Source organism: Corvus hawaiiensis, chromosome 11 (genome assembly GCF_020740725.1).
Source record: "Corvus hawaiiensis isolate bCorHaw1 chromosome 11, bCorHaw1.pri.cur, whole genome shotgun sequence".
Classification (NCBI taxonomy): domain Eukaryota; kingdom Metazoa; phylum Chordata; class Aves; order Passeriformes; family Corvidae; genus Corvus; species Corvus hawaiiensis.
In genome coordinates this window covers 19,653,886-19,668,455 of record NC_063223.1, presented here as the reverse complement: position 1 = coordinate 19,668,455, position 14,570 = coordinate 19,653,886, and the positions used below count along the sequence as shown (strand labels likewise).

General features: G+C 41.0%; 1 protein-coding gene across 11 annotated transcripts in view; it reads right to left on the bottom strand.

Moving 5' to 3' along the window:
• Positions 1-14,570, bottom strand: part of DOCK3 (dedicator of cytokinesis 3) — a 185,539-nt gene that overhangs the window by 85,562 nt on the left and 85,407 nt on the right. For all 11 annotated transcript variants that reach the window (XM_048315970.1, XM_048315971.1, XM_048315976.1 and 8 more), the window contains exons 10-12: positions 6,932-7,013; positions 2,399-2,459; positions 211-358 (exon numbers count right to left, since the gene is read on the bottom strand). In XM_048315970.1, coding sequence (XP_048171927.1) covers positions 211-358; positions 2,399-2,459; positions 6,932-7,013 — 291 coding nt within the window. The remainder of the gene's footprint in view (positions 1-210; positions 359-2,398; positions 2,460-6,931; positions 7,014-14,570) is intronic.

Here is a 14,570-nt window from a genome sequence, read left to right as displayed (position 1 = left end):
ACAGTACATTCCTCTGGGTTTGAGCTCAGCAGATTTTAAATAATTCACACTAATAAAAGAGCAGCTTTGCAAGTCACACAGATTTGGGCAATATTCAATAACCTCTGAAGCATTTCACACACCTGAAACATCTGTGGATAATATTCATTAGTTTCTATGAGCTGCTGGAATAATAAAGAAGCAAAAAACTTCCTTCTAGGAGTTACTCACGTGTAAACTTTGAGAACAAAGTCCTTCTCTTCCTTGATTTCCGAGATGGACTGGAGCACGTCCATGATGCTGAGCACTGCACAGCCGTAGGGGCGGCGATAGTGTAAATGGGGGGGCCCTTTCTTGGAGTCATTGAGCAGCATGCGACCTAAAGAGAAGGAAATTTCAAACATCAGGGATGGATGGGCAGCCACATCCTGCCTGCTGTGTTCATCACCCCTCTGAGAACACACACCCAGGCCACTTTCAGCTCCTGGCTGCAGGCTGACACTCCTGCCCTGGCTCTGGAGGAGCTGCAGCTGGTTTTCCCCCAGCCCCACGTGCTGGGCTGTGCAGGGAGATGCTGAGAACAGCCCAGGGATGTGAGCAGGGCTGGCACAGCACCAGGACTACCTCTGCAACATCCCCCTCTCCAGGAGCCTGGGGGGACAGGGCTGGGAGGGGACACAGCCAGGAGAGCTGATCCACACTGGCCAGAGGGATGTCCCGCAGCACATGACATCTGCTCAGCAACACAAGGGGAAGGAGGAGAGGGGGACATTTGTCACTATGAGGTTTGGCTCTATACAGCCTGGCTTCCTGGGAAGTGGCTGGACATTGATGGCTGACTGAAAGTAGAGAGAATGAATCTTTTGCTTTCCTTTGCTTCTGCACGTGGCCTTTGCTTTATCAGACTGCCTTTATCTTCACCCATTAATTTCCTTCCATCTTATTTCTGCCCCCAGCCCCATCCTGCTGAGGAGGGGAGTGACAGAGCAGCTTGGAGGGCCTCTGGTGTTCACCTGGGCTCAACCCACCACAGCTTTTCACTCTTAAACTTTTCAAACCCAGAGGTCCATCTGAACCTACACCTCAGCCAAAAACAGTCAAGGGCGAAGTGAACAGCATCATGTCTGGCCAGCTTTGATTTGCAGCTCCATGACACATATTTGCATCCAGCTGGGCTGACTACAAATCATCTGTGGAATGAGCCAAGAGTATGGCTTGTACTCAGCAGTCTGACCCACACAGAGATTCATTGTGCTCCTTCCTTAGAGTGCCCTGTTTGTACAAATTTTCATTTTATTCAGCTGCTTTAAGGGAATGTATTATATATTATATATTGTATATAATATATATAATATCATATATTGGTTGTTGGATGGATCCTTCTTGGAGCACAGGAAGGAGAATTCTGAGGTACAAATCTGCTCAGTGATTGACTTCCTATTACTGAGGCAGTTTTTAAATAGAGCAAAAAATGCCAAGGCCAGAAAAATCACTGTGATAATCTAAGTGAACTTGTAACATTACATATAATAATTTGTCCAACACTTCTTGCATCAAGGTTAACACAGCATCTTTCTACAAGCTTCATTTATCACCTCAAGTGATAACAGAGCAATTCTGACGTGTGGGCTCTCATGACACGGTGAAGTCAGATAATGAAAACCCGACCTCTCTGACACAGCTGTGGCTCTGAAGGCACATTGCCATTCCCAGGACAACACACAAAGCTCTCTTTAGAGCTGCTGTACTTCAGAAAAGGTGTCTGTGGCTGGTAATGGGTGTTAGCAGTGACTGAGCTGGCAACAGCTTAAAAATCCTTTCCTCGCAAATACTGCCCGGCCATTCTTCAGCCACCTGAAAACCTGGAACACATGAATGGCACTGCACTACTCACTTGTTTACAATAATACAGCTGAGGAAACTGTCTCTGCTACTCCTACTGCACATTGTTAGCATTTTGGGCATAATATTTAAAATTAACACAGGTAAAATATGTGTCTGCACCACAGACTCCTACAGCAGCAACCAGATCTTGATATATACTTGTCTAACAGCCTCTGATTTACTCAATGTGGATGGTCAGACATGCTGCCCTGTAACCCAGCTATAATCACCAGTAAAAAGATCTCATTTGAAGTTTTTAAACATTAAACAAGAAGCCTTTTTAGTTTGTCCCTCTCCCCTAAATGTGGTGTTTAATCAAAAATTCTGTTTCAGACTCAGAAAAACAAAATCTCTGTTAAACAGTCATCTGTAACTTTCTAACACTTAGCTCCATATGGTCTGAATGTCAATCAGTTTATGACTGAGTTTTCTAAATGTATAAATCATTTTAAAGCAGCTAATTAAAACATACATTTAAAAATACTCGAAGAACACTGTTTATTACGTATATTTCAAGCACTAAATCATACTTTACCTATTCGGATTACATGGGCAACTATGTACAAATCCCTCTTCATGTCCTTGCTGCTGAGATCCTGGAAGATTGGAAAAAATAGAGACATTCCAACATAAGTGCCTGCAGCTATAAACGTGGATGAAAACTCTGAAATCCCATGTTACAGAAAAGCAGGTCAAGCCTTTTAAAAATGAGCTTCAAGAAAAACCAAACAACAGGACAACCTACAGAAGAGCAAAAGGGAAGCCGAAGTTAATGAAGACAAGTAAGTGTTATTGACTCCGATGCAACTTCAAAAATAAAGTTAATAAATAAATTAAGAAAATAATAACAATTTAAAAATTAAAAAAAATAAGAAAATACATATAGGACACTTTTCAATAAGTCATTATGGCAGCATTTTGCATTCGTATGTCAGAAGCCACCCTCATTGCAATTTCCTTGGCATATTGTAGATTTCACTGATAACTTCATAAACAAACATCAACTTTGAGACATTCCTCCTGCATTTTTATTTTTTTAGTTACAGGAAAGGTCTAAGAAACATTTCTTCCTAAAAACCAGTTTTGCCTATGCCACTCACCTCCCAGACAAGATTTTAAACAGACACTGTGTACTGGGAGAATATTCATCCCTGTTTTAGACCGATGCAAAAAGGATCCTCGTGCTCTACAGCAACAGCTGCTGCCTCTTTCTCTACTAAGTGCTGTCATCTCACTGTCAGGTACTACTTTACACAAAAATTAACTGGAACAATCTCTGATTCAGATAAAATCTCGTGGTTTTCTTTAAAAAGCTCCTCAACTACGTGGTATTATAACCACTGTAAAAGGAAATAATGCTATTTTTACACAAAGCGGGGAGGAAATTTAAGCTGTGGACATCTAAGATCTGTCATTCCTAATCTGAACCAATTTAGAATTTAAAACTGCATTTTGCTGAAAGCTAAAACATGAACCTTAAATCACACAGGGACTTTCTTTCACATGTGACTTGAGAACCCATATCTCAACCAGTGAGATTATAATGGCAATGCAACTCCAGATTACGGTGCCATGCAGCGCAATAAAAGCTGGCACAGTGACTCAGAACTAGGCATAAAGGGAATTTATCCTAAGGAGAAGTTTCAATCCCCTCCCTATTGTGTTATACTGCTAAATTACAGCAGGCAAGTAACAAATTCATGGCTGTGCCTCCTTGCTCTCTAAAAGCAGCACTGCATTTCCCAGGGCAGCATATGCAGGGAGCTGCAGAGCCACTGTTTGGGGTGCTGCTAACCAGCAGATCGTGTCCCTCCAGAGCCAAAAAATTAAGCTACATAAATCATCTTTAGCATTTCCTCCTCAGGCTCGATTCTGCTGCTGCACCAAGAAGGGAACACACTTTCTAGGCTTTCTCCATCACCCAGCATACCAGTGTAACATATGGTAGCCTTTATCTTGCATGTCTTGGAGACATGAAGTTCCACACTAAAACTGATTTGACATAGTTTTAATCTCAGTAGTGCCTGACAAGGCATTTCAAAAATCAAAAAACCTTGGAGGTAATACTTAGTGCTCTAGAGAGCAATAGATTCCTGAAAATATCTGTGCTTTGACAGGGGGAATTTTATTACACCATCAGATTACCAGTTCTTAATTAACAGCAATTTAAAGAACTATTTTTTCAAAGGGCAACTGTCAAAACATCAGAAAATGGCAGGGCATGAACATATTGACGGGTTCACACTTTAGTCACTTTTCCAATTTCACAAAAAAATTTACTGTGTCACAGGCAAAAGACAAAAAATGTGGGCCCAGATGGCCTTGTATTTCAATTTGTACAGCACAGGCTTTTTACAAGGCAAGAAATTCGTATTATGACGTGGACCAAACAATTAAAAGCCCCAACCCCTGCCAGGAAGTTTTCAGAGAATTCCTCTGCAGAGAATCCATGCGCTTGTCCTAGGACCAGGAGAGGACAAACTACATTTACTGGTTATTCTTAGGACTGCATCCACAGGGTGGGTATTTCCCACATCCTTCTGAGCTTCCTAAATGATACTGACTGATACGCAACAAAATTTCATTATAATTCCAACTGAATGGCTTTTTAGAAAATCACCCCTAAATTTTACCCCCAGTATTGGGTATGGGAAGAGAGTTACTCTACAATAATGGTTAGTTCTTTACAATGCTGGTTTCTACAAAGGCCTGCTTGTGTGTTAAAAAACCCAAACACCATCACAACCACACCCAAACCACTGGAATCAAGGATACCTATCTGCCACTAATTAGTCATTTAATTCAGCTGCCAACCTGACAGGCCACAGAGAATACAGTGTTTAACAAAAATAACAACTTTATACAGTGTAGTTACATTTTAATTCAGACCCAGGAACATTTCTAAGGTGTGCACAGGCTGAGGTTTGCTTGAGCGAGCTTTGATGTCCAGAGAAAGCAATTTCTCACCTTTGCTATGATATGACAGCAGATGTAAAACCAAAACCTGGGTAATTTTGGTATCTTACACAAGGAGACAGCTGAACCCTTAGAAGTAACAGAGATAGCAGGAAAAGATAGGGATCCCTTGAATTATCTAACATATGGGCTGCTTGCCTTGGGGAAAATGAGTTTTAGAAAGATATTGCGGTGTGGTGAGGGAGGGCAAGGAAATAAATAAATAGATTTAAAGTCAAGATGAACACAAGCTTGGGAAGAGACCTGAAAATCACAGAATTACCTTATCTTAGAAGCATTTCATAATTAAGAAATTATGATAAGATAGAACCACTGCAGATAAAATGGTTATTGAAAAAAGCAATTATTTGTTGCTCTTCTACTACACACTTTGGAAAGTCCTTTGAACACATTGATGAAAAATCCTGTATTAGAAGTGTGAGATTTTTTTCACAGATAATTTTTCCAATTATAATTCCTGCTATGTAGAGTATACATTAATTTTAATTCCTGTTATGTAGAGTGCACATTCCAGCAGATGAGTGAGAGAGTCTAAGCACCTCCACCAGCCTGTGATGGAGTCTGAGCACCTTGGAGAGCTGAGACTGCAGCAGCTTTGGTATTTTTGCATAGTGATGAGAAAGGGAGCTCAGGAGGTATCTCTGGTCAGGATTGGGGCTGCAGTGGCACATGTCTACAATCCCAGGGCTGGCTGCTCCTGGACTACAGAGGCCCTCCTTGGAATATGCAGCAGGTCTCTCCTGGAACTGTTATGGCCTTGGCTGTAGTTTATCATTATTTTTTAAAGGGTGTAGAGGCTGGTTTGCAGATCACCAGAGCAAAAGTGTTTCACACTGTTCACCACACAGAGAGAAACAGGACAGTTGTTCCATGACCCCAAGTCATGTGGCATCGGTGAGGATGGGGAAGTTGGATTCCAAAATGATCTTTTCCAAAATGATAAACCTCAGAGGCCAGAAAGTGCCAAAGCTGATACGAAGCAATCTGTGCTGCCTTTTGGGAATATTTCTTAGGGCAGCTCCTAATGCTGCACTCCTGCCTTTCACCTGACTCAGACATCACTGCTGAACCTTAACCCCTGCCCACCTTCTCTCAGCAGGGCCAGACTCTGGGTTGGAGTTACCCTCTGTGGGGTGATGCTGCCACCTCTGCTGATGTTTAATCAGCTGGCAGCACTTCACTGATGGTACCAGAACTGCTACTGATGTCAGCATCCAGGTCAGTGCTACTTTTGGACTGCCCTGCATCTCCTAGATCCAGATGGAGACAAAACTGAGCAATCCTACACCTGGCTGGATATATTCTGATCCCTAAGAGGAGGAATTCTGCTGCCTTCTTAAGAGAGAGAAGGGAACAGTGCTGGGGACCATGCCTGGTTCAGTGTCCAGCCCTGTCTGACCTCAGAGGGTGTCACTGCCAGAACCAAAGCTCTGCCATCTTTTTTTTCACGGAAGGTAAAAATACTTCTGTCACAGAGCTTCCAGCATGTGCACTAACTAAAGGTGAGTCACGATGGAAGGTGTTTATCACACTTGGGATCTGAGATTCCTTACAGTTATTCTGCAAGGAGCTGTTAAGTTTCAGCGTCTCTAGATTTTTATATCCTTTCTGAGGACAAACAGCAAAAAAAATCATGGTCTGACACTTGATTCTGAAGGAATTTTAAACGGAACTTAAGACCAGCACAGAAGGGATTTCTGACAAGGGCATGTAGGGACAGGACAAGGGATAACACTTGTCTGATTTTCATTCAGAAAAAAGTGCCTTGTCTTATGTTCAGGCCATAACAGCCTTTTCCTACGCTCTGTTATCTAAGAGCACAGCACATCCAATGAAAAAATTCAAAATTTCACACTATATGCAGGAACAAAATGCACTTAAAAGGAAGTACTTCAGAATATTCACTTAGCCATAAAAATAATTTAGAAGTACATTCACTTCCTATGTTAACATTTAATCAAAACCATAACAAAACCTAAAAGTCATTTCTGTTCTACTGATTATATTGGAGAGGAAGAACTGAGTTTCTTTCCCCTCAGGAAACCTCCAATCCCACTCCTGTGAGGGGAGAAGAAAGGGAACAGACACGTACTGTGAAAAGTGCACACATTCGATCGATCTTCTCTGGATTCCTGGGGCCTCCATTCTTGTTTAACCTCACCATGAACCTCTCACTGAAAAACAAACAATGTTAAAAAAAAACTATGAGCTTTTCCTGTACATACTTCAACAGAAGAATACAGGTAGGTTTTGGTTTTATTTAAGAAAAATGCAGTGGTTGCTATAATTCCAAAGTATATGCAACAATATTCACTGGTATATACAAAATTAAATGGAATAGCACAGATTTTTAATAGTAAGTAGTCTGCATGTGAAAACATTGTGTTGATGCATATTCATGATGCAATAACATTAAAATAATGTGAATATAAGAAGCACAGAATCTGTACACATTACAACTCCTCCAGGCACAGGCTAAGGCAAACTTGCTGAGGGGTACACTGCCTTTGGTAAAACTGGTTCATTAAAATCCACTCAAAACTAAAATTACAAGAATACCAATTAAGCCATCTCCTTCAACATAGAGCAGCATTTATAGAAACAAGAAACTAATTCAAATACATTAAGATTCAACTGATATAACTCTTACCAATCAAATCAAGCAGCTCTTTGATGAGTAAAACCAGCACGTTTAGCCAGACTGCAAAATGAACAATCCTCACAATGCATGGTAAGACATGGACATTCGTATTATTTCTTAAGACAGAGAATTTATGTGTAGAAGCAAGTTTGATGAGCAATTTTTTCCCTAGTGTGCAACAGCCCCCTGAGTATTGACCAGAGTTTTCTTCCTAGATTTTCATAGAAATAAAGTTAGAGCACATCATTAAATTTTCCATTAAATCACAGATCCTTTCAATCCTATCCAGCAGAACTGCATCAACTCCAGTAGCCTTCCTTTGATACATTTGCCAGCATATTATCCACTGTTGGCCTGAAAAAAATGAAAGCACAGTGTCCACACTACCTCCTTTGGCAGCTTGCTCCAAAGGCCACTCATCCCTGCTGCTAAAGCACATGGACCACGGGCAGCTTGGAAATGCCTGATTTCAGTGCATTTTGTCACCCTTCTGTGCTAAAGAGCCCTTTAGAGAAGCTCATTCCTTGCAGGGCAGGCATAGCAGTGATATCCCCACACACAAATAAGCAATTTAACACTGTTAAAAAATCCAAGAAAAAGTGCTGGAATCGTTTTGTAGAACATACCCACGGTGCAATTTCTCAATAGCATTTCATGACCGGTTCTAAAGCTGTAAGATTGTAAGAGTCTGGTACTGAGACCAGCTCCACCATAAATACACACACATCTGTGGGCTCCACACAGGTGAAGCCAAGTCCCTACTCATGGTAACTATGATTTATCAGACATCACCTCTCTTGGCCCTTCCACACAGCTTTGTGCTGTGAGTTCATGTGACCTGTTCATTATAAATAATGATATATTTTCAGAATTATTACTTTTGTTGAAATGGTCTTTAATTCTTGAGCATGACCCATACCTATCTCATTATACACCTCTGCAGGATAATTTATGTAAGTTAAGGATGCTCAGCAACCCAGATCATCCTCTCCGGCTGTTTCACTCTCCCTGTCACTCACTATTACTCCGAACTCCATGTATCCCACAACCTCATTCAGTTATAATTTTAATTAATTTGCCACCAGTGTTATAACCTCAGAGACTGCTGAAATGCCACAAAGAAATCTGTAAGAAACAGGTATTTGATGATTCTTTTGAGATGTCAGTAAGTTAAGAACATTTTACCAAATGCTTTAATGATATGCTATAATCCATTCTTTCAGTAAGAATTTTGTGATGTTAAGTGAAGAGCAGGACAACACCAGAACTTCAGAACATTACACTGACAGTCGCATTACAACAACAATATCACATCTTCATAGCTACCTCTATCCACCTAATACATAAATCAATGTTCTCTATTGTATATTAAATTTCCAATAAGATGTAGTCTTGAACTTTCAAAGCAGGTTTTTTTTAGGTTTTAATTATTATTTCAGTTCTAATGAGCATTTCATTTTCATACAGGAGCTGAATGCAATCCTGTGTGCCACAAAATCCTGTGCAGGCTGTCCCTTGGACAATGGCAGGGAAGCCACTGCCAAGTCTTTGAGCTGAGCTCTCTGTATGTATTTCATTCATTAACAAAAGCTGTATTGCTTAGTCTGCTTTTAAAGCACCCGAAGAGGGATATTCTGGGATACCACTTGCTGTCTCTTGCAAGGTTTTCCTCCATTAATAAGTGGAAATCTTTTAAAATTTGCAATTCATCTTCTCCTTGTTAGAGCCATGGAGAAAATCTGGTTCCTGTCCCCCTATTCCAGTGCTTTTCAAGAAATGAAGCAGCCACCACCTCTCTCACCTGCCTATTGATCACCTGTTCCCTTATTCCAGCATCACTGCAGTAACAACCTTTACATTCCTTCCTTTCATTTCCAGTCCTCCCTCGAGTCCTCTTGAGCTTTTACAAATAAATAATTAAGGGGACTTTGAATCAACTGCAGCATTTGAGACCTGTGGATCAGGAAGAGGCATTTGGCCGAAGGAGATCCACAGACAGGACCAGGAGAAGAAGGCAACAGTGCCAAGAGGCCACCCCAAAGGGCCAAGCCACCTCCAGTTCTCCTTCCTTTCCTTGCACATCAGCTCTCCTAAACTTCTGGGTTTGTTTCTCATCCCCAGCACTCTTCTAATTTTTGATATTAGTACTGATCAAGAACAGTTTACTATTGTTCTACTATTCTGTTATTACTCTACTACGGTCTCACCGGTGCTGACACTGTCAGTATCCCTGGAATGGTCCCTGGAATGGGACTGGAACCTTTTTACACTGGTGACCCACATGTACTAGTTAGTCAGCTGCTAGGGATGTACTAGTTAGTCAGCTGCTTCCCATTTTACAACTACAAATTTATTTCTATGTCAAAGCAAATCTAGAAGAATAACCCTGTTTCCAATGTCCTGAAAATCCACTGCCTTCATCTATCATTGCAGCTCAGTTTTTAGACAAAAATACACACATTTAGGGTCAAGAAACTTAATGGGAATTCAGTAACTTAATTTCTTCTTTTAAGAGCTACGTCCTTGGAAAAAGTTGAGTCTCCAGTGCATCTTTTCCTCAAGCTTATCTTCTGCACAAGGACAAGAGCATGCACAGAATCTATACAACATTAAGTCCAGTTTAGTAAGACTGAAATATCAAATCTGAATAAATTCCATGTGGAAATTAATTAAAAAAACCCAGTAGTTGTAACTGCCAAATGAGCGGTGCAAATGAAGCATGGGGAGGTACTGAGATGCAATCTGACTGCTTGATCCTACTACTGTCCAAAACCAAAAAACCCACAAAGCACCCACAACCAAAACCAACAACTCAATAAAAGTTTTCAGCTACTCTGAATATACACCAAAATCAGTTCTTTTGCATAAAATTGGAAATAAATGCATCAAAACAGAGAAAAGAATTAATATTTTACCCTGCTGAGCTCAGACCCAAGACGTGCCACACCAGAAGCAGTATCTTAAACAAAAGTTTATTTATTCCTTTTGCTCCTATATGCCATAAGCAACCTCCAATTATTCTAATTGCAGCATCTCCTCCTGTGCTAATTCACATCATAGTGAAACCACCTCTTGTGCAGCACTGAGCCTGGGTTTACAATCACTCTCATGATTAGTAATTACTACAACTACTCAAATATAAGAACCACTGCTCTGACAAGCAAAGTCAAACAGCTTCTTGTTCATTCACTTGCAAAGGAGAAAAAATGAAAGGAGTGTAGTGTCTCACTTCTTGGCTTCCCCAAACTGACTGAAAAGCATGACCATACTGAACTCTGCAAAAAGGAAGGAAGCCATCAATGGTTTGGGATGTTACATTTTCAGCATGAAAAAGGGGGAAAACAGGGACAAAATTTACTGTTGGGTGAGCAGGAGTGGCACTATGCCCACAGGGAGTTTTTGTTGTTGAGATTTGTTCACGATGTTCTTTGCATAACATGTGGAGATGACAACAAAAGGAAGGGCCTGGCAAAGAGCTTGGGGTGGCCTGGTGAGCCCCTTGTATTCATTCATGGGCACGTTTCATTACTGGGGGTGTTTCAAGGCAAAAATCCTGACTGGGCATCCATTTGGGAATGTAGGCACAGCATTAATAGATGCATAATGCCAAAGCTGTGGAGGTCTGCAGAGAGGCTGCAGATCAATTTTCTGTTGGAATTGGAAACTGGTGATAAAGAACACGGACCGAAAAAATTAATTCTTTAATAAAATATAGGAGATTGGTTTTCTGAAGCAGGAACAGCAGCACATTCGGGCTTCAATCTCCTTAGGCAGAAACCTCACATCTTGTACCCTTCCCTTGCCTTAAATAATGGTCCAGCAGCTATTTCTCCCAGAAACAAAACCTCCTTCACCCTCTCCATTCCAATGTGCCACCGAAAGGGAAAAGGTACAAATGCTCCCTAATTTTTCTTATTTTCCGCAGTGCTTATTTCCAGAGAAAACTGGGGGAACACTGAACAAAGAAGTGCACAGGGAAAAGGGTCACATGGTAGTGGAAAAGATCACATAAGAACTCATATTTTAGGCTTTGATCTTCTCTTGGTGTCTCCCCAAGTTTCTTTCTGACACTTTTGGTATTACATAAAACCTCACCTGCATGTAAAATACCAACTCAGGAACAAAAATCTGAAAATGCTGCCACAGAAGCCAGAAGTTTTCAGGAATAAGCTACAAACACTTGCCTAGCCAGGACAGTTCACCTCCTTTCAGTCCTACTGGTTAAAAAATAAATGATAAGCATGATACTATTTAATTTCTACCTCCTACCCCTCCCCAGAAAATCTCTAGTCCCTTCTTTAATGAATGCTAACATGCCTGACAATAATTCTAGAGTAACATTTGAGCTGGCATATGAGTATCATAAACATTTGAAGATGCTACTGTAAAAGCACCATATTTTGCCCCTGATAAATCTCAAGAACAAACTTGGGATAAGCTGGTCACTCTCTATGGCAACTAAACCTTGCCAACATTTGCCTTCAAAATATCCCAGTCTTGCTCTGCACACCACATTTTGGGCAGCTTACTTCATCAGTGCCATCAAATACTGCATTCTTCCTACCCCTGTGTGTACAAGCTCTACAAGGACAATATGTTAACCAGATGAATGGAATTATGTTAGGAGTTACTGGTATAGGATCAAAGCATTTTCTTAAAGCTGCAAAAAAAGGAGCTTGGTTCAAAACATTAATTAAGTTAGGAGAGAAACACCATGAAAGAGATCCCTGGGGTTTGGTGGGAGTGGGAAGGGGAGAGAAAACTGAAACTACAGTCTCTAAACCTTACAGTTTGGACAAGCTAATATTTGCATGGATTAACTTGGGAAGCTGCTCCTTTATCAGAGAGGAAGTCCATTGACCAGCACAGCAGAAGTTTTAAAGCCCCAGGGCAGCAGCATTAGCCAGTTTTCCAGAAAGCAATTACTGCTCTCCACCATCCTATTTGGAAGCTGAGAGAAAACCAGGCTCTACTGTCCTGGCTTTCCATTTGTGCTGCATCGTGCAACACAGTTAATGATAAGGAGATGAGGCTTCTCATATTTGCCTGCACAACTTCACACAAGAAAAAAATAGACTTCTATTTTCATTCCATTGGCCAAATTTGTCCAAATCTCTCTTGAGTTTGTCAACTGCAAGAACATTACCATGGTCAGTGATTGAAACGGTCACTCCAGGACAGCACTGCAGCCTGATACTTTCGACAACACCCTGTAGGAACTTTCTAAAAAGAAAACAAGCCTCACTTCAGGCCTTCTGAACTTTATTTCATGAGCATGGTCTCACGTTCATGAAGAAAGCACACATCTGTATCAACATTTTAGTAATTTCCCATTGTCAAAAATAACAGGTTTTTCTCTTGAAAGGTGATTTAAACAGTAGGAGTATCTTCTGTAAAAACTTTTTCAAGTTTATTTTCTGTTCATTATGATTATCTTTCAGAATTGCTAATTTTTGCTCATCCTCTTGGGAAAAAATCTAGGTCCTTACAGCTGCTGTAAGACTGACCTGATAACAAGATCTCCCAGAGCTCCACAGTATGAATCTTCAATCTCAGTGTGAGTGCGACAGGAAGCCAGAGCATATGTACAGAATGGTCCTGTGTCTGTGAAGAACTCAATTCCCACTCCCAGTGTAAAGCAAGAGCATCTCCCAGATGCCAGCAGTGTTTGAGCAATCCATCACTGACAGCGGTCACTGCCGAGCCCCGGAGACAGGAGCATCACCTCTGGTGAACTTCAAGTTTGCTCACTGTCTCAACAGCGACTCATGGACTATTTAAAAATCTTCCTTTTCAGGCGAGTGCTCACCGAGTGTGTTTGGTTTTCCCCCCTTTTCTTTTGTTGGGGGAGGCAGGAGACTTGCTTTCCCGAGCTGTCTTATCCAGCAGCTCTGCAATAACCTTGCTTTCACAAACAAGTGAAGCAAAGTACACTGCTTTGGTTTATGGAGTGTATTTTATAAAGACATCTTAGAGAAAAGAACACCAAATCTGTGAGGGAAATGAATCTGGCCCTGAGAAAACGGCTCCAAGCAACACAGTTTGCTTCCCAGCAAATTCAGGCTTAATGCTCATGAATTATTAAATTACCACATTGGCGAGAAGCCCCGGGGGAGGATTACAGAGCTTACAGTAAGACTGTTACTGCAAACACTGGGTTTCCATGGAAACAGAAAATAGTGAAAATAACTACCTGTCATTTCTCTTGCCACATTCAAGGGAAAACCACCACAATGTTAAAGTGTTATTGAGGCTTGCAGGAGAAAGGGAGCTAAGCACCAATTACTTTCTCCTTGGCTTCTCGTGACTCTGCCACACTTGAACATTTGACACCGTCATGAGGATTTTTCTGTTATTTCCATCATAAAAGGTACATATTTACGTTCCTCAAAGGAATCTTGTCAATTAGAAAAGGTTTCTATTTCTAAAAAAAAAAAAAACCCAAAAGAGAGACTTTAGTCATCTAGTGTGATTCCCCAGTAACAGAGATTTTAACTAATGGAAAGCAAAGCAGACTGACCCTGCCAGGTGGCAGGTGAGGAAAGCTTTGCAGGGAAGAATTCTAATTTTGGATTACAGGTATTTTGTAGAATAAGGATTTTATCACCATCTCTACCCTAGGAGAAGCTAATGGTTCTGAGGTCTGATACAGCAGCTGTCACATTTAATTCTTGCTCCACAAGAGCTTTGCACATGACAATTTCTGCCAGGAACACAGAATTGGGTTTTCAGGGGGAATTTTACCACAGAAAGAGCTCAAATGTAATAAGAGGATTCCTTATACTGGGCCTTCCCACAGACAGAAAAATACTTGGAAGTGCTTTCTCTGAGCTCACTTACATACTTTAACAATGCAGATTTGTCCCCTGCCCCTCAAGTGAGCAGAATCTCTTCCAGCTGTGTGTGTTCATGACACATTGTCATTCGTCCTGAGCAGGAAAAAGAAAGAAGTTCCAATGCCTGCAACTAATTGATTTCTTCCTGTTAATAACTAAAAAAATCAAAATAACCCTGCAGAAAACACTATATCCCTGCCTATTTGCACATCATATTTGATCCCCAACAGAAAAAACCCCCACTTGTGGGGGAA